This window comes from Salvia hispanica, chromosome 6 (genome assembly GCF_023119035.1).
Source record: "Salvia hispanica cultivar TCC Black 2014 chromosome 6, UniMelb_Shisp_WGS_1.0, whole genome shotgun sequence".
Taxonomy (NCBI): domain Eukaryota; kingdom Viridiplantae; phylum Streptophyta; class Magnoliopsida; order Lamiales; family Lamiaceae; genus Salvia; species Salvia hispanica.
In genome coordinates, this window is record NC_062970.1 from 40,739,241 (window position 1) to 40,763,961 (window position 24,721).

The 24,721-nt window shown below is 36.7% G+C and overlaps 6 protein-coding genes across 9 annotated transcripts; 4 read left to right on the top strand and 2 right to left on the bottom strand.

Annotated features, from left to right (window-relative positions):
- Positions 1-1,140: 1,140 nt before the first annotated feature.
- On the top strand, positions 1,141-4,103 carry LOC125192757 (protein WVD2-like 3). The gene is made up of 7 exons (XM_048090392.1): positions 1,141-1,257; positions 2,242-2,788; positions 2,898-2,983; positions 3,112-3,196; positions 3,284-3,355; positions 3,455-3,565; positions 3,648-4,103. The coding sequence occupies exons 2-7, from the start codon at positions 2,258-2,260 to the stop codon at positions 3,885-3,887; spliced, it is 1,125 nt and encodes a 374-aa protein (XP_047946349.1). The 5' UTR covers positions 1,141-1,257; positions 2,242-2,257; the 3' UTR covers positions 3,888-4,103.
- A 1,157-nt stretch (positions 4,104-5,260) lies between these two features.
- On the top strand, positions 5,261-8,673 carry LOC125194290 (stAR-related lipid transfer protein 7, mitochondrial-like). Of its 2 annotated transcripts, none has more exons than XM_048092432.1 (6): positions 5,261-5,787; positions 6,838-7,003; positions 7,343-7,519; positions 7,619-7,702; positions 7,874-7,955; positions 8,028-8,673. In XM_048092432.1, the coding sequence occupies exons 1-6, from the start codon at positions 5,393-5,395 to the stop codon at positions 8,483-8,485; spliced, it is 1,362 nt and encodes a 453-aa protein (XP_047948389.1). In that variant the 5' UTR covers positions 5,261-5,392; the 3' UTR covers positions 8,486-8,673. The 2 variants fall into 2 exon arrangements, with proteins under 2 accessions (XP_047948389.1, XP_047948388.1); XM_048092431.1 differs by having other exon boundaries at positions 5,262-5,787; positions 6,835-7,003.
- A 2,006-nt stretch (positions 8,674-10,679) lies between these two features.
- LOC125194228 lies at positions 10,680-13,772 on the top strand. Of its 3 annotated transcripts, XM_048092339.1 has the most exons (8): positions 10,681-10,868; positions 11,479-11,548; positions 11,606-11,842; positions 11,921-11,995; positions 12,080-12,971; positions 13,151-13,254; positions 13,332-13,426; positions 13,515-13,772. In XM_048092339.1, exons 2-8 carry the CDS (start codon positions 11,512-11,514, stop codon positions 13,653-13,655), a joined length of 1,581 nt encoding a protein of 526 aa, XP_047948296.1. In that variant the 5' UTR covers positions 10,681-10,868; positions 11,479-11,511; the 3' UTR covers positions 13,656-13,772. The 3 variants fall into 3 exon arrangements, with proteins under 3 accessions (XP_047948295.1, XP_047948296.1, XP_047948294.1); XM_048092338.1 differs by having other exon boundaries at positions 10,680-10,868; positions 11,479-11,842; positions 12,083-12,971; XM_048092337.1 differs by having other exon boundaries at positions 11,479-11,842.
- A 1,197-nt stretch (positions 13,773-14,969) lies between these two features.
- LOC125194229 (40S ribosomal protein S15) lies at positions 14,970-16,397 on the top strand. The gene is made up of 4 exons (XM_048092340.1): positions 14,970-15,058; positions 15,141-15,286; positions 15,772-15,829; positions 15,963-16,397. Exons 1-4 carry the CDS (start codon positions 15,056-15,058, stop codon positions 16,209-16,211), a joined length of 456 nt encoding a protein of 151 aa, XP_047948297.1. The 5' UTR covers positions 14,970-15,055; the 3' UTR covers positions 16,212-16,397.
- Positions 16,398-18,193: 1,796 nt separating this feature from the next.
- LOC125197110 (magnesium transporter MRS2-I-like) lies at positions 18,194-21,859 on the bottom strand. The gene is made up of 11 exons (XM_048095812.1): positions 21,440-21,859; positions 21,105-21,134; positions 20,627-20,783; positions 20,312-20,433; positions 19,822-19,896; positions 19,317-19,541; positions 19,115-19,159; positions 18,867-18,911; positions 18,750-18,779; positions 18,547-18,666; positions 18,194-18,463 (listed from the first exon to the last, which is right to left on the bottom strand). Exons 1-11 carry the CDS (start codon positions 21,695-21,697, stop codon positions 18,377-18,379), a joined length of 1,194 nt encoding a protein of 397 aa, XP_047951769.1. The 5' UTR covers positions 21,698-21,859; the 3' UTR covers positions 18,194-18,376.
- A 676-nt stretch (positions 21,860-22,535) lies between these two features.
- Positions 22,536-24,681, bottom strand: LOC125197111 (magnesium transporter MRS2-I-like). Its single transcript, XM_048095813.1, has 10 exons — positions 24,478-24,681; positions 24,156-24,185; positions 23,838-23,964; positions 23,618-23,739; positions 23,462-23,536; positions 23,255-23,386; positions 23,137-23,181; positions 23,008-23,052; positions 22,755-22,904; positions 22,536-22,658 (listed from the first exon to the last, which is right to left on the bottom strand). Exons 1-10 carry the CDS (start codon positions 24,679-24,681, stop codon positions 22,572-22,574), a joined length of 1,017 nt encoding a protein of 338 aa, XP_047951770.1. The 3' UTR covers positions 22,536-22,571.
- Between the last annotated feature and the right edge of the window lie 40 nt (positions 24,682-24,721).

Sequence of the window (24,721 nt, forward strand, 5' to 3'; positions counted from 1 at the left end):
TTCAACTCTTGAGCATAGTATTATTTTTTGAGATTAAGTCGTTATTTTGAGTGATCAATAAATCAACATGCTGTACACTAACATTTTAAAAAAAAATATTAATCTTTATTTAGTAAATGAGAATTAATCAAAAATATAGAGTAATAAATAATAAGGTATAGGGGCAATATCAAAAGGGTTAGCAATATTAATCAGTGATGGGATCCATCATATGCAATAATTATTGGGCCACAAATGGCAAATACTAATTACAATTGTCTAAACAGTTGAGACTTAAACGTCGTTATGACAATCTATCCCTTCATAGTTAGACTGTCAAAATTATCATTAGCTGTATAACTATGGTTCCACCCATTTATTTCAATAAACAAATCGTAATTAGCATGAATAGATTGAGAAGAAATTACAAATTTTCTTTTCCTTTCTCTCTGTATCAAAAATAATTTTTTTCCTTCAGTTGTTCCTTATTTTGCTTCAAGAAATTCAAGATGCAATATGAAAATAAATTGCGTATTTCATAAAATTAAAGACCGTGACTTTGTTAAGTAATGAAAATATGCAGATTTTCATGATTCAGAGGATAATTTAGGCCAATATTCACAAGGTTTATAAAATGATGTAAAAAATCTTCTTTTACCACAAGTACAAGTAACATATTCCTATGTTTGGACTCATATTTTCAACTTCGAGTTAAAGCAAAGTTAGTTCTCTCTTTGAATGGTTGTTTCTTGCACTCTATTACAAAATAATTCAATCTATGCACCATGATAGATTGATAGTAGTAAACAATACATAATTAATTCACAATATTCACTAGTTCATAATATAAAAATAAGAAAAATAAATGTTTCGAATGTATAAGTGCAAGTATGGAAGTTTTTTTCAATATATCCAATAGTCGGAATGAAATATTTTCCCAATTATTTACATATTTCTATTATCATACTATAAAATTTAAAAATTTACAAACAAAAGTAAAAAAGAAAACCATGTACGTACAAAATAATTCAAATTTTTTACCTCCAATTTCCAGGCACAATTTACTTTTTTTAAAAAATAAAATTTGAAAATTTAAACCGCCGTCAACTAACGTCGTTATTTTTTTCCGCTCTACTCTCTATAACTATTTGCAACAGAAGACAGAAAAAGCCCACCGTCACACAGTTCACAGTTCACACACTGGGAGTTGAAGAAGGCTCTTGATAAGGAAAACCAGAAGCCAAATTAAGCAAAAAAGATTTGATTTTTAGCATACCCGTGAGCAGAATTTCCTACATTTTCAATTCTTTATTCTCTTCTCAATATTTATGTTGTGTGCGTTTTGCTTGCACAAAACTGTAACTATTGATCAAATTTTCCTTCATGTTTCGTTTTATCTGATTTATGAACTTTTTTTTACCTCAGATCTGATTTTGATAAGAATGTTTGGGTGCTGGAATTATTCCCTCTTTACGAAATTTAACAGAACTTCTCTGAACTTTGAAATTGATAAGAGTGATTCTACAATTTATTCTGCGGCGAAGTATGCATTTTTCATTTTATCATCTGGTACCTTGTGCAGCCAGAGTTGTACCTTGTAAGAAGCTGGGGCATGGACTAAGATATGTCATTTTCTTAATTCTTATTACTGTTAATGAATAATTAGGGGTATAATGAAAACGAAAATCTTGGTTGGCTGATTTTTGATAGCAATGTTGTTGTCACAATTAGATTTACATATCACTGAATGCAGAAAAATATTGAAGTTATAATGTCTAGATTTCGATTGACATGGAAGATATCGAATCATCGGTTGTTTAGATGCTCGTTAGTGTCTCATATTGATAAACCTCTTGGAATTGAATTCTAAAATGTGTGTAAATATGATATTATGATTGTGTTTGTGTATTTTGGAAAAAGGATGCTTATTGCCAACATAGGTAAATATGATCATGGGTTTGTTTTCATGTTCTGTTTCATCCGTGATCGATAGCTAGTATATTTTGGTGGCTAGTTCAAGGTTAGAAAGCACTAACACACACCTTTCAAAAGGATCGAGTTTTGTGAAGTGTTGTGAATGCTACCAAGTTTGATGAAGTGTTTTAGATGTTGTTTCTTTTGTTGATTGAGATGACATGGTGGTATATGGATGTTTAAACTGCTTTTATGTGAAATCACTTCAGTACTGAGACATTGAGTATGTAAACACTTTAGAAAAGTAGAAAACGTTATACATGGATTGTTAAACCTGTGCTTTTGTAGTTATTGTCTTAGTGATATGGAGATAGATGGCAGCGATGTTCATATTGACAAGGAGCCGGATGGTGTCATTATATACGCAAATGGTGACACCCACGGCTCAGGTTGTAGGAATGCCTGTGAGCAGGATGTGGCACAGCTGCCTGAGATTATCGACATTGATCCTCAGCTAGTTGATGTATCAGATGAGAATGCCGACTGTGTGGTGAAGGAATGCAATAGTGTCAAGTCCGAGGAAACAAAACCTTGTCAGCAGGAGAGTGTTCCTGAATCCAAGAATGGGATCGAGAAGGATGGTGTGACAGCAGAAGGTCAAAAGGCGAGAGATCATGATAAGAAGGCACAACCCTGTGGCAGAAAAGCTACCAAACCAGCTGTTGGGAGCTGCAAAGCAAAATGCACAGTGCCACAGCCATTTGCTCTGGCAACTGAAAAACGCGCTCTACATGGAGCCCGTCCTAATGGAGGTGAGTGCGGCAATACCACTGATGGAGACAAGCCATCACATGTTCGTGTCCCGCTGCAGCCTAGTTCTGTGAAGCAGAATCTGGTAAATTCGCAGACCAATTAGAACATTTATCTGTTTGGATATGTGATCCGGTTTTAATGAAAGTTTATTAAGGTATTACTATAGTGACTCTTTGAGCACGTGGGTGCAGATGGTCACACCTATTGTCCAAAGGAAGCCACTGCAGCTCGATAACAAGAAGGTAGCTGACGAAGAAAACTGCTCCGTTACCTCACCATATCCTATTTTAGCATAAACCTATTTTTTAATACTACACTATTAGTATCATCATCATCATGATTATTTGTTATAGTAGTAGTATTCGTGTGACTGCTTATCTTGATTTGCCTAAACTATTGAAGTACTGTTGCGCCAGCGAGAAAGTATAAGATAACAGTTGCCTCAGCCCCAACGTTTAAGAGCAGCGAGCGTGCTGAAAGAAGAAGGGAGGTACTATAGTATCTATTGATTTTACCTTGCAAGCAAAGTAGAATATGTGATTATGTCCTGTTTTGTGACGATACTCGTCCATTTTAGTTTTTTACAAAATTGGAGGAAAAGCATCAAGCATTACAAGCTGAGAAAAATCAGTATGAGGCAAGGACTAAGGTAGTCACAAATTTGAAATTCTTTGAAAATTTGCTTTAACTCAAATCTGGTTGTGAAATGTTTCATTGCAGTACTTTTCTGGCTTATTCGATTTTGTAGGAAGAGTCTGAAGCAGCAATCAAGCAACTGAGGAAGAGTTTAAATTTCAAAGCAAGTCCAATGCCGAGCTTCTATCATGACGGACCACCTCCAAAAGTCGAATTGAAAAAGGTACTGCATTTGAATTCTGTATACTATAATGAAGCAAAATCTAGGAGTAGCGTTTGCATTTGACTGTTTTCTGAAAAACCAGCCACCTCCAACTCGAGCAAAATCTCCAAAGTTGGGCCGAAGAAAGAGCTTCAGTGATACAAAAGATTCCAATAGAGGGGCAGATGAAGCTGGCCACGGTTTTCACATTTTCAGAGACAGGAAAACCGGGAGTGATAAACGGAATGGCTGGGAAAGCCAGGAACACGGGGAGGAGATGGATGAGTCGTTTACGTGTAGCCTGATCGGAGAGAGGCACATGGACATTGCTGTTCATTCTTGAAGAGCAGTTATAAGTTATTTATTTAGTGTTGGAAACAAGTTGATCTATTGAGAGATGAAAAGCTCTGTATTGTGCCTTGTTCATCCAAAATTCAATATGAGTGCTTCACTGCTTTGTATTTATGTTGATGCGTGGAAGTGTAAATTTATGTAACTTGTTCAGATGCATTTGTAAAAACTTTTGTCTGATTATGAATTGCTTTTCCATTACTGTGAATCAAATCTGTGTTTATAGACTATACTTACAGCTTCACTTTAAAGAAACTTAGTAATTTTAGAAAAAAATTATTATGCTGTAGTTCATATATTTAAATTCAAAATTAAAATTCAGAAATAAATAGTACTCCCTCCGTCCCTGAAAATTTGTCTCATATTTCCTTTTCCGTCCGTCCCACAAAATTTGTCCCCTTTAGAATTTACCTAAAATAGACTATCAAAATACCCTTCACTTTTCCCCCAAATTTCAATGTGGGACCCATACTCCACTACACATCTCCATTTAATACAAAGTCAAACACATTTTCTTAAAACCCGTGCCCGGTCAAAAGGGGACAAAATATGGGGGACGGAGGGAGTAGTATTACTTAAATATTTAAGTGAAGCAGTCCTACTTTTAATTTGACTACTTAGAACATCGGTCCACGCTCTGGCGGTCGCGTTTTTGAGCACGGAGTAATTTCCACCAAAGCGCGTGCAACGACGCTCCATTGTTGAGACTACGATAGTTGGAAAGAACCAGAGAACTATCCTCATCGAGCAGATATTACAGATTCAACCACCAACCGGTTATCTCCTCTCCAGTTATGTCCTCTGTGGTTCCTTACTTCCTTACTTTTACAATTAACCGCGGTTCTAGAATATTTTATGTCGGCCAAATATCACACGGCTATTAAACCTTCAATTATTCAATATTCCATGGATATACTCCCATTTTCAATAAAGCAGTCCCCAACTATATTAATCCTATTAAGTTAATTTTATAGTAATGTATCTATTTAATTAACTTTTCTTTATATTTATTAGTTGAACAAATATACTTTAATAAAGTTACATTTATTTTTGCTTAATTTGTATCAATTCAAAAATTCAAATTTTGAGAGTATAAATTTTGCAAGGATCCAAAATATTCGAGAATATAGATATCAAATTTTATATAAAATTCAAACTGGAACGAATTATATATACCAATTCGATTCCGTTGGAATCAAGAATATTTTTGTTCGATCCCATATACAAAGCACGATTAATATCTCATCACGATTAGATTTTTGTGGTAAAATGTTTATTTTTTTTATTTCCCACAGTGTTGCTGAAAATTATCGACCATTGGCTTGAAGCCACTGTACGGAACCGTAAAACTCAATTTTATCCGAATCGAAAATCGAAGCACCTGATTATCACCGTTAAAATAGAGTTTTTGTTCCACCGCAGATCCTTCTTTCTCCTAGCCCATGTAGATTCAATTAAGAGCTGCTTGAAACGATAATCCCTCGTTGTTTCGGCTACATGGAAGGGGGATGGCCTGGATTGAACAACAGTGCTATGGAATTTTTCAATAGCACGGCCGTGATGGAGGCGTTCGTCGACGTCTTGGTCTGCGCGGTGCCGATTTGGGTGGCGGTCATGATCGGATTGCTGATCGGCTGGTCGTGGCGCCCGCGGTGGTCCGGATTGATCTTCCTCGGCCTCCGATCTAAGCTCCGGTATGTTTGGACCCTGCCGCCGGGGCTCGGTGCGCGCCGCTTCTGGCTCGCCTTCACGGCGCTCTCCGCATTCTCGCTTTGCCGCGGCCTCTGGTTTCGATCCCGTGGAGTGAGCGGGAAGGTGGACAAGTCTTCGGCAGATTCAGCGTCTGATTCCGCTCAGGAGTCGGTTGATAATGGTAGCTGCGGTGATATGAGGTTATATTTTATTAATTCCTACGCAAATATTTGCATATTGATTATTTTTGTTGGTGTGTGGATTTATTGTATTCAATTTTGAAATTGATGCTTGACACAGAACATTTATTATATTCGCATACAGTTCAGAAATGTGCTATAAATTGCAATTAATTGTGTGCTTAGTTCTAGTTTTTGTAGTGAGGTTAGTGGTTGAGGTGTTAGTAAAAGTTAATTAGGAAATAGAGAACTTGGAATTCCTTTGGATTCGGGATGAAGAAAATTAATCTTCACCGTGATATATACAGACACGTACTATGATTACTATTGTTTACAATTCGAAGAGCTCTCGTGTTATCTTTAGCTGTTGTGTTCACAAATATGTAGAAGGAACACATGAATATAGTATGCCGCATTACTTGGCCAGAACTCTGTTTTGAATGATAAAGGTGTCAAGGATGACATCTTGCAGTTACGCTAATCACGTATGTTTAAATGCGTTAATGATCACTGTTGTTTCCATCTGTTGGCTCAGATAAGCGAGAAATATCTGCTTTATGATTATCTATGGAGTCTTCATGGTTGAATCTTGGAAACATTGTTGCTTAAGAATGGTTGATTACCATGCATATCTTATCATAGGGTTTTTAATGGAATATGTGGAAGGAAATAGTGATTTAGTCTATTGGTGGTAATAGCTGCATTTTCCATTATTTGACATCACCTCTTTGGGTTATTGAATGATTTTAGATCGATTGGTTTCTTCGTCATGCTTTCGCAGCTTTCTTCTACAATATAGGTTAATTCCAGTAATAGAGCCATTCAGTAATTTATTATCCTTTCTCATGATATTATTTTGACCTTTTGCTGTGAAGGTTGATGCATTTTAGCAATTTTCTTCCTGATTACTGATTAGTTACTGGTTGTTAATACACAGCCAGTTCTTCATTAAACTAATGGGAAACTGCTGTCTGGTTGGTATACTACTCAAAACCAATTACTGTTTTGATTTGATCTGTGGAATATTTTATAAATATATGATGCTCATTAATAGCTTTGCTCCTTCAGTAGGCACCTAACTGGAGCTCCAGATGGAGAATCGAATGTTGTCATAGAAAAAGACTTGGAGCACCTTTTAAAGCTTCTTAATGTGAAAACTGGAGACATGGCATGGCAAAACATGATGGAGCGTTCCACAACAAACATGCATTACCAAGCTTGGCGCCATGAGCCTATGGTATGAGACTATTAGTAGGATGTGTACTTTGTACATCTTGCAGTTTTGGATCAAGTTCTCATGGGAAATTGCGTCTCTATGTTCTTTAATGCATATAAAAACTTAAAGATGATATTATACATCTGTTTTTACCTTGTAGGTTCTTTTCAACAATATGTTGTCGAACACTTGCTATATTGGTGACTCCGTGATTCATGTTCTTATGTCTAGCATTTGAGAATCACATGTGACTTATATCTAGTTTTCTTGTTACCATCAGTCTTTCATCCTACTATTAGGAAATGTTTTCCATAGGACTTGCAAGCTTATGAATCCTGATTCTTTATATTTTATTCACAGAATGGCCCAACAGTTTACCGAAGCAAAACCATTTTTAAGGATGCAACTCCAGAGCTTGTCAGAGATTTTTTCTGGGATGATGAGTTTCGGCCTAAATGGGATCCTATGCTCGCATGTGTCAATATACTGGAAGAATGCCCTATTACGGGGATGATGACTATGCACTGGATTAAGAAGGTACTTTAAGCAGAAGCAGCTGTGCCACTTCAATACTTTCATGTTTGCTTTCTTGATGGATTTTTCACCTAACAACACTAATTATTCCTGCCTATACAGTTCCCTTTCTTCTGCAGCGATCGAGAATATATCATTGGGAGGAAAATATGGGAACAAGGAAACACATATTATTGTGTGACAAAGGTATGGTATTTGGCTCTACATGGCATGTATTCCCTCTGCCATTTGCATCTTATGAAGTTGAACACTCCTATTAGGAACTTGCATTTTGCTTTTCGAATGTGATGTATGATATGATTTTACTCCAAAACTTTATGGGCAATGGACATTACTCTGCAAATGCTGTTGGTGCAGGGAGTACCATATGCAGCTTTGCCAAGGCGTGACAAACCTAAGCGTGTCGATCTATATTTTTCGAGCTGGGTTATCAAGCCTGGTGAGAATTCGTTATCAATGGTATTAAGATCAACTCTCGGTATCTCATTGTAACGAAATGCAAAACATGCAGTTCAATCGCGTAAAGATGGCCATACATCAGCATGCGAGGTCACACTCATTCACTATGAAGACATGGGGATCCCAAAAGACGTTGCTAAGCTAGGCATTCGTCACGGGATGTGGGGAACTGTGAAGAAGCTACATGCTGGCTTTCGAGCATACCAGAATGCTAGAAAGCAAGAGTCATCATCCCTAACCAGGTGTGCTATCATGGCCAGAACAAGCACGAAAATCTCGTGCAAGGAAGGAAATGATCCTAAGGAGCAAGAACCCGACGAACGACAGCAAAGTGAGCTGGCAGGAGTGGACATGCAGAGAGGTGGCGGTGGAATCGATTGGAAGTGGGTAGCAATAGGTGGAACATTGGCTGTTGTTTGTGGACTGAAAACAGGTCTGATTGGTAAAGCGTTGGTGATTGGAGGAGCAGGGCACAGGATTGCTACAAGACGAGGCAATGGAAGGCGATAGTCGGGTGAAAAGAGGCTTTAGAATTGAGTAATGCAGCTATAAGAGATGTACCCTTTGCCATTGCATATTGATTATTGCTCTAGGTTTGGATGTTCCACGCCTTGTCCAGATCCTAGTCATGGCTTTCCTCGATGTACTCGAATATTTCTGGCTATAACATCATAATTATGTGTTCTCCTTTTTCTTTATCCTCGTTTGCAACTTTAAAATCGAAATAAATGTATTTTTTTTTGTCTTTAAATAAATTTGTGGTAAATAACTGCATTATGGAACATTTCAGAGACACTACTCATTTACTATCATTCACAATTTACAAATTGCATTAAAATCGAAACCACGTTGGATGACTGATGAAGTGAGCAGCACATGCCACACCATCAGTAGAGGTAGGCTTGTGCCGCTCAACAGCGTTTCACTGCAAGACTGTGTTATAAGCTTGTATCGGAGGCTGTGCGATGTTATACATTGTGCGTACACTCTATGGACCATTTTTACGCAATGTTGCATATGCACGTACGTCACTCACATTAAAAGAGGGCAGCCTTCCTCATTAAGTTATCAATTAAAGAAAAAGAGGGTATACATAAAATTTTGGACATATATCGATGGACTAGTCCAAGATTTGTTATTAGCTACACTGTCTGTTAGTTTGTTAGTCACAGGCGCTGCAACAAATTCCAAGTTTCAACAATTCTGTAAGAGTAGTACTAACTTTTATCTCTCTTCTACCACATGTGTTCGTGAGTCATGACATGTTACTGTAGGCTTAGGCCATCTGCAATGGAGGCCAACGGGATCACGTATGATGGACTCGAATCCGAGATGTTTGGCTTAAGACATTATCGTTCTACCACTAGGCGGTGCAAATGTGACTGGCCACGGGTTCGGTGGCATTGTGTATGGTCTTACAAATGCCGTATATGTCTATACATGAATAATTTTTTTATTAAACCTGTTACAGTAACGTCTGTCTATATATGTAGTATAAGAAAACAAATCTAAATTTAGAAGTACAGAAACCGAAATAATGTAAGAATATATCTAATCTGTATTTGGAAAGAAGAAAGGCGTAATTTTATTAGAATTTCGAAAGTAGAGTAGCATTTTCCAGAGCCATACACTTGTTTATAGGTTAATAATGTATATATATATAAAATCGCCCCATTAATTAATAAAAAGAAAAATAATTAAGTGCTCCATACTGTTAAAGCCTTTATGATGAAAGCAACTTAAAATTTGGGTTTATTAGGACAATATGAATGGATGGATGATGTCCCGTGGGGTGTCTCTATGCTTGAACACATTTGATAGAGACTTGACTTTCTTGAAGTAGAATTTTTTAATTGGTCATTTAAATTTGAGGTTCTATCTTCCTACAAATTTGTCACCATTCATAATTAGCTTCATGACATTGTTATGTTATTGTTATGATAAAAGATACACTATCATCAATTCTAACCGCTTTAAACTTATCAACCTCAATAATTATTTATATTAGTCCAAAAATGTGAGATTAAATTCTTGAAAATAAATATGTAACCTATATAGGGTACAATAAACCTTTGATATAGTATATATATAAAAGCATGAATAAATAGGAATCTACATGAAATGTGATAGTATATCACTGAATTAAAAGTTGATAAGTGCATAGGCTGGTTAAATTAAAGTTACTTATCATTTAATTTTGAGTTATCATCTAAAAAAGATCACTTACCGTCTATAAAAGGAAAGAAAATTTCGAACTCAAAAGTACCAATGTAGAAACATATATGATACATAAAGGTCAATTCAAAGAATTTGGTAGATACTGTTTAGTGCACAAGTGGGGGGAGAGAAAATGGAAGTCGAATATAAGTGCAAAAGATTTGGACCATTTCTAGAGTTTTGGTGTAGATAATTAGTGGTACCACATGAAGCTTGACTAAAGATAAGATACAAATTCAATTACATTCTAACTAACCAATCTTAAGATCTAATTGCTAATGTGTAAGGTCCCTTTCCTTACATGATGCAAATCGACATGTATATGGAGTATATGCATTTTCATGGTTATGGATGTTTTCATTGGTAGTGGAAGGTGAAATTATAAGTATATGGATAGTATAAGTACGGTGTATTTGTATTTTGAGACATGCAAATGGAAGTATAGGACGTGGAAGTATCTCAGCCATTATTACATACAACTCCTCATTTCCTCTCCTCTGTCACGCCTGCTTCAACTTACCACAGCTTTACCACTTCTCTCTCATCCTCTCACTCTCTCTCTCTCTCTATATATATATACACAGAGTATATTTATGTGTATGTGTTGCATGTATTTGGATTCCATTTGTGTACTTCCTAAAGCACAAACAGTTTGAAGGCATTATTGTGGCCAACGGTATGTGTGATTTCTGTCTTGATTTTGCTTTAATTGAATAAGTTTTGTTACTTTATTTTCTTAGCTAGTTCGTATATTTTATATTGATTGCTTTTATTCTGTGGAAATTGTTCAAGCATAGCATTTGAATTTTCTAATTCTTGGGTTTTGTGTTTGAAGCTTCTTGTGTTGACAACTTTCTGATCCGATCACCGGCAAATTGTTTATGAAAAATTATGAAGTGTGTGTGCTTAATCAGGACTAATTATGCTTTTATAGGTTGTGTTTTTTAGAATAGATACATATAGTTGATGATCGTCAATGCAGCAAATGTTGAGGTATGTAATACCCTTATATCACCAATTGGTTTTAGGATGAAATCGTAATAGGATTTGATTGGTCTCACTTCGCATATCAACTATGAAAAAAAATCAAATTATTGGTTTCAAAGTGAGCTATATTTACCTTCATCTAGTTCGTTTCATGAATACAATATCGATTGCTCTTTTGATCTCGTTGTTCTTTGTGTTCCCGTTTGTGTTTGGAACGTTGATAACTTCAAAACATCGATTTAGGTGTGCAAAAAGGCTTTATTAGGCCTACTATGACATGTTTGTTGTGTTTATTTCAGGAATCGCGGCCACTTTTGAGACGCAGCAAGCAGATGGCGAATGTAAACGAGAAGGATGTCGATTCAGGAGGTGGGGAGGATGTTACGAATTTCAGAATCCGCACGAAATTGCTAAGTACTTGCTCAGGTGCAGGTGTAAATGCAGCATCAAGTGTGAACCTGCTGGCTTTTGCAACAACGGATCATCCTCTGTCTGAATTAGTCTGGTCACCGCACACCGGCCTGAGCCTCAAATGTGCTAATCGTGGGGACGATGCTAAGAAGCCTTTTCTGCTGTGGAATGTTGGACCGAGCAGCATGGAACGAGGAAATGGAGATGATCATGACTTGATCATTGATAAGGAGTTAGTAGCTCCAAGTCATGGTGAGTCCATTTCTATTGCACCCACGATTTCTCGTGTAATTATATGATCATATCAACATTTTTTTCCGTTTGATGAAGATGTGGTCGAGAGGGAGGCAGATTCATTCCATCCGCAGACTGTCCAGACCGATCAATCGAGGATAGAAGTTGCTGGTATGATAATAATTCTGTTTCTTTCATAAAAATGATGATTATCCATTTATCTGAGTTATAATGTTTCTGTTTTATATCGTAAAGAAGGCGTGGTTCCTGAAGCCCCGGCTGAAGGCTCATGTATGGGAAGCAGGAGGAGAGGGAAGGCGTTGTCGGATGGAGACATCTACAGGAGATCGTCGGACGAAGAGGATGACAGTGTGGAGAGTTCTATGAGCACTAGGCTGACTCCGAAGGGTGTGAAGAGAAAGATATGTGATGAGGATGCGATTCTCGGGAGCAAGAAGATGAAGAAGCAGATTCATGGAAGCGATGGATCTACATTTGTGATGAAACCAGATAGTTCTTTCATGAAATGGATATCGAACATGATGACCAACCGTCGTCCTCATCCTAATAATGAGGATTCTGAATCACCTCTGCCTCTTGCTTGTGCGAACGATGTCTACAGCAAGAATTTCGTGTGCTTCAAACCACGAGGCTCTGCAGCTGCAAGCATCAGCATGGGGTTTCAAGCCGTGTTGCAGTCTTTGTACTGTCGAGAGACGGATGAGTTGAGCGCGGGAGAGGAGAAGGTAGTTGAGCCCATCGATGTTTCTAGAGAAGGCGCGGTGGATGGTGTAAAATCACCTGAAAATATACATGTTGAGCACTTAGCCAAAGATACGGCTTCGGATGGGATGGCCCGTGCTGCTGATGCTTTAGGCGAAGAGACGAAGATTCCTGAAAGGGAAGCGTGTCCGAATACGACAGTGGGACCGAGCAAACCTCGTACAAGTTTGTGGATTACCCGTCTCGCTACCAACACTCTTAGGTCGGAAAAAGGCAAGGAGATCGCTGAAGAAACCATCGGGTGCTCCTCCTACGGTGTTTCTCCTACTCATCGGACTATCGCCACATCACAGAATAAAGCTTCTAGGACGGAGATGTTTGACGCAATCAGGAGCCTACGGCTCAGTCGGGCGGATGTTATCAGGTAACGACCGTTGAGATATTCATATGTGAGTTGTGTCATTTTCTAAAAAGCAGACCAACATAAAATATCTAGTGAGAAAACTTCACTAGCATTTGGTTGGTCTCCCTTTTACGCATCAGGTACGTTTCAATGAATGAGACCATATAGATTGATTTCGTGTACGGTTAATTGGATGTTAGATGGATGGATTCGGAGGCTCCTTTGCGCGATCTAGAGGGTTTCTTCGTGCGATTGCGGCTCGCGGGAATAGGGGGAGGTAGTTACTATGTGGGTTGCATAACAGGTAGGAGGGGCTTTTGCATATGATGAATGATGGATGTGGTTTTTTTTTAAGGTATGATTATTTTGTTGATTTCATAGGTGAAAGTACTTCAAATAAATCCATCTTGGTGGATGTTGGCGGCGTCAAATCCTCCATTGCTACACAATATGTGTCTAACCATGACTTTCTTGAGGTTGTTACTACTCAATACATTCATCATACATACATAGATTACTACTACAACTTTTGTTGGTTTTGATTTGTGTTTGTGGGTTTGGCAGGATGAAATCAAGGCTTGGTGGAACAGGAGCCTGGGTAGCGGCCGTCGGATTCCTTCCTTAGCCGAGCTCAACTCCAAGTTCAACAACCGACACACTCTTGGTCGGCCGACGATGGATGGTGGACGGAGAACGGATCAGTGAAGAACGGAGCAACTCTCTCTTTTTGTTTGCTTTGAAATGGATTATGGAAGCATCCATTTTGTTTGTTTTGTGTGATATTTATATTATCAAACATGTTATTGAATGTTTTTGAAGTCACTTACATAGTTACATAGTTGAAGAAATTGAATCAAAGGAGCATTGTATTATAAAAATGTAACAATGAAGGCAATATTTTGCAAGAAAAAAGCAAGAACTCAAATACTAGTAAAACATATGAATAGATCATCTAGAAATCATTTGTAACGAATGGAGAAAAAAAAAGAACACCGTTTTTCGATCTATGTGGGCTTGTGGTGGGGTCAGTCGACTTCTAACTCTACCCATATTTTGTAATCAAATTTTGAATGAATTAAATTACTTTTTTCCTTCCACGACAAGAGTCATATTTTATTATTTCGGTCCGTCCCATAATAAGAGACTTATTTCACTTTTACCATAAATGATAAGTAGACCTCACATTCCACTAACTTATTTCACTCACATTTTACTTTTATAAAATTACTATCTCCGCCCTCCAAATATTATAGAAAGTGAGTTGAAAAAGTTAGTGGATTGTGTGTCCTACTTTTATATATTAGTTTTATAATAAAATGTGAGTATGAATGAGTTAGTGGAATATGGAGTCCACTACAAAAAAATACGAGTAATAAAAAGTGAAATGAGACAAACTTTGGAGAACGGACGAAAGTAAAAAAATGGGACAAACTTTCAGGGACGGAGGTAGTAATATATATAAGTGGGCGCTATATTCCACTAATTTATTCAACCCACTTTTCTATACATTTCTTAAAATCCGTGTAATAACTAAATAGGACTCTTAAGTCCTAATCCGGGGCGGAGGGTTTATTATACAAATAATACTCCTTTCATTCCTTGTTAATAAAGACACTTCTTTTCGGCATGAAGATTAAAAATAATATTTTAAGTGGATGGTTAATAAAGTAAGAAAGATGAAGAGAATAAAGTAAAAGAAAGATTTACTTTTTTATCAAAAATATAAATGACTCAAATATCTTGAAATTTATCGATATAGAAAAATGATACAATTAACATGGAACCCAGAAAGTGATAAATTTATTGAGTTGAAACCAAATAACAAAAACTGAACAGAGTGAAAAAATCTAATTATTGTACGAGTGTTTTTTTCTTTTTCTTTTTTTAATGTTGCTGGGTGAAAAGAATATAATAATAGTAAATTAATAGTATTATTATTAAAGGGACTGGATTTTACTGTTTGTTGGATAAAGCCCATATAGAGGCCAGCCCATTATCCTTCATCACTCATTAATAAAGCCCTAGAAAGTTTGGAACCACACTTTGTCTCCTCAGCAGCGAAAAACCCTAGCCGTAGAGCAAGCGTCTCACATTCACCGGAAGCAATGGTAAGCCATCTTTTCTCAGCCGTGCGATTACCGGCGGCGTATGTATGGCATTCACTGACTCTCTCTATCTGTGTCGTCATAGGCTGACGTTAATCCAGATGTCACCGCGGCGCAGCCTAAGAAGAGGACGTTTAAGAAGTTCAGTTTCAAGGGCGTCGATCTCGATGCGCTCCTTGATATGCCCATTGATGAGCTCGTCAAGCTCTTGAACGCTCGGGCCAGGCGTAGGTATGCCATTTTATCTTACTTTTTTCCCTAAAAATTGTGTTGGACGTTTTTAATTTCGCGAATTAGGTTTTATTTGTTTCTTTGTATTTTTATGGTTTCTGCGTTTTAAGAAATCAATTTGTTGCCGAGAACAGGATCGGATTGATTCAATAATCTACAATGCGTTTTCGATTGCTTGTCATATTGTTGTATGTGTTGCTTAGATTTAATTTCCATCATTATTAGTATATGCGAACTGTGAGTGATACTTGGTTGGAGATGAATTTGGATAGATGATCTAGATCTCGTTTGATTGTAACAGTGTCGATTTTGTCTTGAATTGATTTATAATGCTGCTGTTTTTCTTTGTGCATAAGTATAGTGTTTGTGTGATATTGTGAACCAGTTGATTCAAACCAATTTGAATGCCAGATTTGGTTGTACATGTGTTGTGCTTACGGTCTCAACTCTTTTCAAAATTTTAATTTTTAATTGTAAACGTTCAGGTTCCAGAGGGGTTTGAACAGGAAGCCAATGGCTTTGATCAAGAAGCTTAGGAAGGCTGTAAGTCATCTTTACTTTTGTGGTTGTGTCCCTGACATCCGACTGCTAGTCCCGTGGTGTTCTAGTAGTGAACTTTATAGTCAAAACTCATCTGCATTTCATTTACTCTGGTTTATTATCACAACTTATGCAGAAGCTCGAAGCTCCTGCTGGTGAAAAGCCCGCCCTTGTCAGAACCCACCTCAGGAACATGATCATTGTCCCTGAGATGATCGGGAGTGTCCTTGGGGTGTACAACGGCAAGACCTTCAATCCAGTTGAAATCAAGCCTGAGATGATTGGCCATTATCTTGCTGAGTTCTCGATATCATACAAGCCAGTCAAGCACGGTAGACCTGGTATCGGTGCCACCCACTCATCGAGGTTTATTCCTCTCAAGTGAGCATTCTATCAGTGGAAGGGAGCATTCTTCTGTCAGTGGGTGGAAGGATGTTTACTTTAAATTCCTAGGTTTTGGTCTTTCTATGTTTTTCTTGGAGCTATGGATCTTTAAACTATTTTTGCTGTCTCTCACAAATTTACCCAACTGCAAGCTTTTGATTATGAGTGTTATCGTTTTTTGAGGTTATTGTCTATTATATGCATGATTCACTTGAGTTTTTCAATAATTTTTTGCTGTTTATAATTAATACTCTATATAAATTAACCTTTGAAAAACCCATGATGCTAATTTGCACTTCATGAAAAAGTGCGGATTTTGGCCAACAAACATGCACAGCAAACAAAAGTGGTAATATGGTTAAGTTAATCGAAATTCAAAATGAAACACATTGTATTGCAAAAGCAGTGTTAAATTATAAATTTATTGAGATTTGTAGCATTATCTGTCTTCGGTTTGGTCACCCAAAGTAGTGACTGAACATTAATCTATCGGTATAGTGATGTCATTTTAAACAATTGTCAAATTGAAAGAGGAAACGAAATTATATAATCAAATAGCCTAAAACTCCAATCATTTTAACTTAATCATTTATCAGTAATATTTCCAAAATATCCATTGATGCGTACGGTGTTGTGGTATTATTGCAGACTTCAAATCCCCACTGTGTTAAGGTTCTACATTTGTGTTAGAATTGGTTTCTAGTTTCTACTTGTTTCTTGTTTCTTGTTTCAGCCAATGCTATATTAACTGTTTTATTATACCTAGTAACCTACAATCATTAAGGGTTCGATTGGTTGCCTTGAAACTATAGGTTAGTGGAATGTTTTCCTGCATTTTCCTCTGTTTGGTTTACTTTTGGGAAAGGGTTGTTGACCCGGAAAATTATTCTGACCCGTCTCACTTTTTGGGATAGTTAACCAATTTTTTGAGCTATCTCTACCTCCCCTCCACCCCTGCGATTAGTTGTATCCATAGTTGCAATAATTAATGCTAAATTAGATTTTACCAATTTATCCCTCATTCACTTCAGCAAAATTACTCTAAACTGCCTCAATTGAGAGGGAGCCTAAATCTCACGCCCAATTAGGGCGAACAAAAATTGGGGCAAATACAGAAGAAGAAACCACTCGCTGCTCGTTGTGCTCCCTTGACGAGGACGACGCGATAGGCTTCAAGCATGCCTGATTCGGACTTGATTGGGAAGGTATCGATTTCTTCACCGGTAATTGGATGGACCCAAGTATGTGCTTCGTCCTTAGAGCTCGAACCCACGTGCAAAGATTGGTAGGAGGCTTTCCAATAGTTCTATGTTGTCAATGAAAATGGGAGGGGAGGCTGAAATTTAATATTTGTAGAATGGGCAAAAAGTTGGGTGGCGGGATTCTAAAATTTTAGCCCCTCTTTCACCGTTAAATTAGGTTTCTGAAATTTTCACACCTATTTTTACCGCTAAATTAGTATTCTGAAATTTTGGCTCCTATTTTACCGCTAAATTAGGGTTCAAGGGTAACATGGGGTTTACAAATTAAGTCAAGGGACATAGTGGTCTTTTTTGTTGCATATTCTATTATTTTGTTATTTTATCAAAATCTACAAAAATGTGGCGGAAGAATTCCTATTTAGCAACCAAACAATGAAAATGGTTACCTATCTCTATCATGAAAAGTTGGAAAGTATTATAAACTAGTGATAGTATTTGCTTTCCTACATTTTCTAACATAGGCAACCAATCTAACCCTAATTAGTATAGATGTTGAACAACATAGAGTTGCACTCGCCAAACAATCTAACCTTGCCGTGAATAAAAATCTAATACTCGAACAACAAAACTAGATACTACTAACTATGTTGAGTCAAAAATTTTGAGCATGGAGATTAAGAAATTGTGTTGAAAAGTAAGAGAGAGAGTGAAGTAAGTGATGAAATAAAGTAAAAGTGGTAAGATATTTTGGCTTTTTTGTCAAAAAATGAAATAAGTCAACTTAGTTGGGATGGAGGGAGTAAATAACAATATAAAATTCCAAATCAGGTAAGTAGTAAGCCCAAAAAATTTCCAACTTAAATAAATTGCGTTACTACATAGAGGAAAATGTCATCTAAATATATCCAGAACATCTTGGCTGCACCAAATTTGGATGCATCGACTGTGGTTGATTTAGTCCACGTCAAGATCCGACGAGCCCTTTGTGGCGCGCGTAATACATTATAAGGACAAAAAGTACTGCGCAAAAAATCCCTGTCAAGATGACCACCTGGAAATCAAGCAAATAGTTTGAGCTGTAGTGAACAAGAATTCATCGACCTAACATTAAGCAATTCGATCATCACTACTGACCCATTTAAACATGTATCCATGATCGTCGTTCCATGTGTATGGAATGTTCATACCAAAAATTCCAGCTACCAAAGAGTAAATGGATAAGCATACTGTTCCAGCACTCAGAAACAGCTCCAACTGGCACAAGACGCGGAAAATATCAGCATTTTGGCAAGGCAGTGAAGTATACGAGTAACTAGATTGGATCTGCTAAGAGAGACCTGGATGAGCTGGTTACGATGATTATCAAGCTGCAATTAGGTGCAAAATTGAGGTTTAGATTACTAGATATTTGTAGAAAAAAGGCATATCAAGTAAAATATTGGTTGTTTCTTTACCTGGATATTGATATAATCTTCAGTGTTATCGATGTATTCACGCAACTGAATAACAGAACAGAGAAAATTACTCCTAGAGAACAATCAATATAATGGTTTTTGGAAACATGAAATTAACTACAGAAAACCATTATAATGCAACATTTGAAATGATTTATACACACATTTTAAAAGAAACACTTTAAACAGATTTATATTCACATTTTAGAGACTATGTTTTCGAAGGGCAAGTATAATGGTTTACATACCGTGGTCAATTTGTTCAACGTGCCATCAATCTGCATGAAGTAGGCCTGTAAAACAAATAATAAGTCCTATCAATTTTCTTAAGAGACACGGCCGAGGGGAAGATGGTTTAACAAATTACCTCATAGATCTGTAAAATAGATACTAAGTCGTCTATCCTTTTTCTTAAGAGACCGAACTGAGGGGAAAGATGGTTTGAATTACCTCAAGAAGCATTTCAAGTTCCTCAACATCATTTTCATCCCCACGCATGGTTGCTATACTTGCCCTACTGGCCTTGGATATCTTAGAGCCTATGGTAGGGGATGCAAGGAACCAACTGGCTGCACCCGAGCCACTCACAGGTGATGCACCGGCCAACTTCCTCGATAAGTAGAGGTCGGCCATATCATCATCGTCATCCAAAAGCTGTTCCAGTTCGTCTCGCACCTTCAGAATGATAAAGGACAAGTCTATGAATTAATTAAAAAAAAATTCAGTATGCAAAGAAGCATATAACACAAATATAAGCAGCAAAATAAATACATGCTTGTCCAATACAAAGTGATATTTGCAATAAACGTCTCTTGATTTAGCTTTGCAAATATCAGTGTCTGACAAAAAAACATTACAGCACAAGAGGAGTATATGTCATTGTTAAAAGCAGTGCAATCAACTGAAGAATAGAAAGGAAAACAAATGCGAAACTGTAAACTAGTTGAGGTTCTACCTTTTGAACACGAGCAGTCAAGCGAGTCATTTGACTCTTTAACTTCCGTACCCGGTCTAGATTACGGCTACTGATCTGTAAACAAGTTGCATACAGAAAATGAAGTTCAAAGTTATCCGTAAATAAAAGAAGTCAGTGTCCATAAAGGATACGTGTATCAATAAATTAAAACTAAGTTTGATAAATTGAATACAATTAGGGGGTTTTTACTCTGAATGACAGGAATAATTGATAAAAAATAATCCATGCTAATCCTCTGTTTATTTCAATATATTAGTTTTGAGCTTGTTTGACCATCTTATCCTTCAAAATACTCAATCATAGGTTTCATCAATCTATCCTATCAATCAAATCAAATGTCTTAATCAGGTTGTGGAAGAAAGATCAATCAGAGTTCCAACATAATCTACAAGTTCATAAAAAATGGATAGAAACAGGAATTCTTCCACATAACATAGTATTATATGTTAAAAACAAAAAAATATATTACCTTTGATGTAAGCATATCCAAAGCTGGGTAAACTGCACTCTCTAATTCAATTGTGCGAGCAGAAAGGAAACTACAAATAGCTTCCAGTGCAACCTCAAGGGCCCGAAACTCAAATGGAGAATCTGCAGTTTATAGTGAGCCTATCAGCATTTAGAGGATATTGCATTGTAAAGAATGTCAAGGGAGAAAGCTTTTCAAAATTTACATAAGATCTTAATGTAACAAAAGCAAAAAAAAGAATGTCCAGAGAGAATGAGAGTACTGCAACGAAAACCACACTTTCCACATAGGCAAAACAATGAATTTATGGTATACCATCTTCTTCACCAGTCTCATCATGTTGTGCAGGCAACTCCTTGCCATCAGGCACATCACCATTAACTTCTTGATTATCAGTTAGTGGTTTCAATCTCCTTCGGAGGTCTTCCACTATAGGAACAACATTATCGTCCAATGGATCACGAAGCAAAACCTACAAATAATTATTTTGAAACTACGTCACATATAAGTGAAAACATCATACTAGTTTCTAAGAGGCATTTCACAATTTTAGTTTATTATCATGATACTTAAGCAAAAGCACAGGGTGGGTTCCAACCCTATGATATAAAATTAAGTTCAAACTAATCCAACTGTAATCCTGCTCAAGCACCGCACTATGCTGCTTATAGTTGATAGATTTGGTCCAAACTAATAAGCTATAATATCATTAATGTCTCACAAACTAAAAAACAGGAATAAACGATTTGAAACAAGAGTAATGCTACATAAGAAGTAAGAGATTAAACCTCACCTCTTCAGATGTGATTATAGCCTTGATATGCTGCAGCAACAGAAACAAAAGACATTTAATAAAAGATAATTACCAAAATTCAATACATAATTAAAGAATATGCAATGAACCATAAAAATGATCAAAGGTCACATTTTAACAATGATGTTCAGAGCCCAAGCTTTTAATTTTCATATTTTCAAACCTTCACTGTTCCAAACTAGTAGTAATTGACAGAGTTCGAGAAAGGTAAGATGGAATTCAATTCATAAGGCGGAACTAGTAGAAAACAGCAACAATTACATAAAAGCCCCAAAAAATCGACATAAACCCTAAAAAAAGCTGAAAATTTTTACTTCCAAATTGAGAACAATGGCTCTCTCGCGGCCGAGGATGGTGGACGGGTACGACAAGAGGGGATCGAGAATGCGAAGATCACGAGCGTGTATTTGCACGCGGTGCATGATCGCGTATTTGTCGACATCCAGAACGATTTCCTGACCCGATGAATCCAACAGGATCCAATTGCGCGACCCGCCGCCCTTCTTCTTCAATCCGCCGACGGCATTCAGAGGTTCCGCCGGCACAACGTACCCTCCTTCTCGGCCCGTCATCGGAAATTCACATCAGTTGGCAAGAAGAATTATTGCTGGAATTTTAATTGGATTGCATGAATTTGAGCGTTTGGATTATCTACTGCTCTTTGCTATTTGCTGTTTCTTTTCGTGTGTGTTTTTGAGAATTTTGAGAAGAAGAAGTGAAGAGCTTGAGATTTCTCCTAACTATATCGAATATGACAAATAATAAAATAAATAAATGATTGTATAATCACATATTCCTTTTGCTTATTATTAATATTACTCACATGTGATTATCTTATTGATTCTATTTTTTATTAGTGTATCAATTGTTTTCCTCATTTTTCAATGAAATTGTGAGTTGAGAAATTAGAATACATTAAATAGAATTGATAAAATTGTTAAAGGTCGAGATAGGTTGAATCGTTAATCAAAAAAGTACATCACATCTTAGATGAAATTGATTGAAAACCTCTCATTGCCTAGCGTAATCGAATATTGTTAACAAATTTGGGTATTACTAATTGTTTAAAAAGTTTATGCGGCCAATATTCTTTTGGTAAGTAACCTGGCTTTATTAAAGAGGTATGAGGGAATCGTAAAAGATAGCTTTAAATTCAAGCGTTGACTAGAGGAATTTTATCAAATACGAAATTTATGGTTTCTTTAAATTTCTACTTCTAAGTCCCAAATTAGGCGAGACTAAATTCTATAAATACTTCTCCAACTTAATTTTATCATGATCGATTTCAAAATATTAATTATTCACAATTGAATGACTTTCCTTATCTAAATTATAGGAGTAATAAATAACGGCTGACAAGTATTATGTGTGTTTCAATTTTCAGACAGCATTAAGAATTACTACATAATATATAAATGCAATTAATCCCTTACTATGGTTGGAACATCAAGATCCGAGAAGGCCTTTCCAGTAGGAGAAAAACATTATAATGCAAAACAGAAGCGAGCTAAACATCACACTGCAGATGACCACCTACAAAGTACAAACAAACATGAAGCAAATAATAAATTGAGTGATGTATAGTAGTGAACAAGAATCAATCTAGCATAACATGAAGCAACTGCTCACCCATTTAAACATGTATCCATGATTGGTGTTCCATGTGTATGGAATGTTCATACCGAATATTCCAGCTACCAAAGAGCTTATGTCTAAACATAGGTTTCCGGTGTTGAGAATCAGATCCAACTGAATCAGACGATTCCGATCTTTATCTAGCTGCCACCGATCGATATATGAGGTACAAAGCCGAGTTCAATTACTACTCCACATATCATATCATATATAGTACACACAAGCACAGCATTTTTTGTTTCTTTACCTTGATTCTCACATAAGCATTGGCATTATCAATATGTTTCCCTAGCTGAATTACACAATACATAAAAACTTAGTAGTAAGTACTATTAACTAATACTATTATAATGCAATAAGATGATGATCTACATACCGTAGTCAATTTATTCAATGTGTCATCTATTTGCATGTAATATGTCTGCAAACAATAGTAATAAAGTCATCTATCAAAGTTCAATTGAACTTGAGGAGAATATGGTTCAAGAATTTACCTCAAGAAGCATTTCAACTTCATCAACATCATTTTCATCTCCGGGCACGGTTGCACTAGCCAACTTCCGCGACAAGTAGAGTTCGGCCATGTCACCATCCTCGTGCAGAAGCTGCCCTAGTTCGTCTCGCAGCTTCAAAATCATACAGGGTAATAAGTCTATGAATAAATTTCAACAAATGCAAGTCATAAGAGGGGTTTGTTCTACCTTTTGAACACGAGCAGTCAACTGAGCCATTTCACTCTTTGACTCGCGTACACGTTCTAGATTACGACTACAAATCTGGAAATTAACAAGTTGCATAGAGAAAATGAGTTTTTAAGAGTTTAATACTGCATTAGATATGAAATGCTAACAAAATACTTTTGAGGTAAGCCTATCCAAAGATGGGTAAACTTCAGTCTCGAGTTCAATTGTGCGAGCAGAAAGGAAACTACAGATAGATTCCAATGCCACCTCCAGTACTCGAAACTCGAATGGAGAATCTATTGTAAAGAAAACAAAGAATGTTCATGAGTGTTGCATCAAGCAATCAAAACTACATATGCAAAACAAATACTAATGAATTTAGTGTAGTATATACCATCTTCACCAATATGTGAAGAGCCATCACCGTTAGCTTCCCGATTATCAATTTGTGGTTTCAATCGCCTTCGGAGTTCTTCTACGATAGGAACCACATTCTCGTCCAACGGATTGCGAAGCAAAACCTACAAATAATTATTTTTAAATTGTATCACATATAATTATTAGCATACTTTTAGCAAGTTAAACCCATCACAAATAATTTTAGTGCTTAAATCATAGATTAGTAAATTCTTTTGCTTGATATGAAATTAAGTTGAAACTCTAATTGTGGCTCACGCTAATAGATTTAGTAATTCAAAACTTAAAACCTCACCTCTTTCAATGTGATTATGGCCTTGATATGCTGCACCAATAAACAATAATATTTAATAATAAAAATAATAGGAAAGAAAATCTCAAATAAATAAAAAAAAAAACAGCTCTGGAGATTCAAGAAAGTGATACATATACATAATTTGATTCAAAATTTCAAAACATCACTGTTCCAAACGACTAACGAAAGATCCAAGCAATAAATTTAAGAAACCCCCGAAAATCGATTAATGCATAAACATAAACCCTAAAGAAAAGTGGAAAAAAATTATTTGAAAATAGAAAAATATAAAGATAAACCTAAAGAAGAGGAGAAAGTTTACTTCCAAATTGAGAATAATGGCTCCGTGCGGGGCGAGGATGGTGGGTGGGTATGACAAGAGCGGGTCGAGAATGCGAAGATCACGAGCGTGTATTTGCACGCGATGCATGATTGCGCATTTGTCGACATCTAGAACTATTTCTTGACCCGTTGAATCCAAAACAATCCACTTGTGCGACTGCGACCCGCCCCCCTTCTTCTTCATCCCACCAAAAGCCGGCACAACTAGTAGCGGATCCAGCATC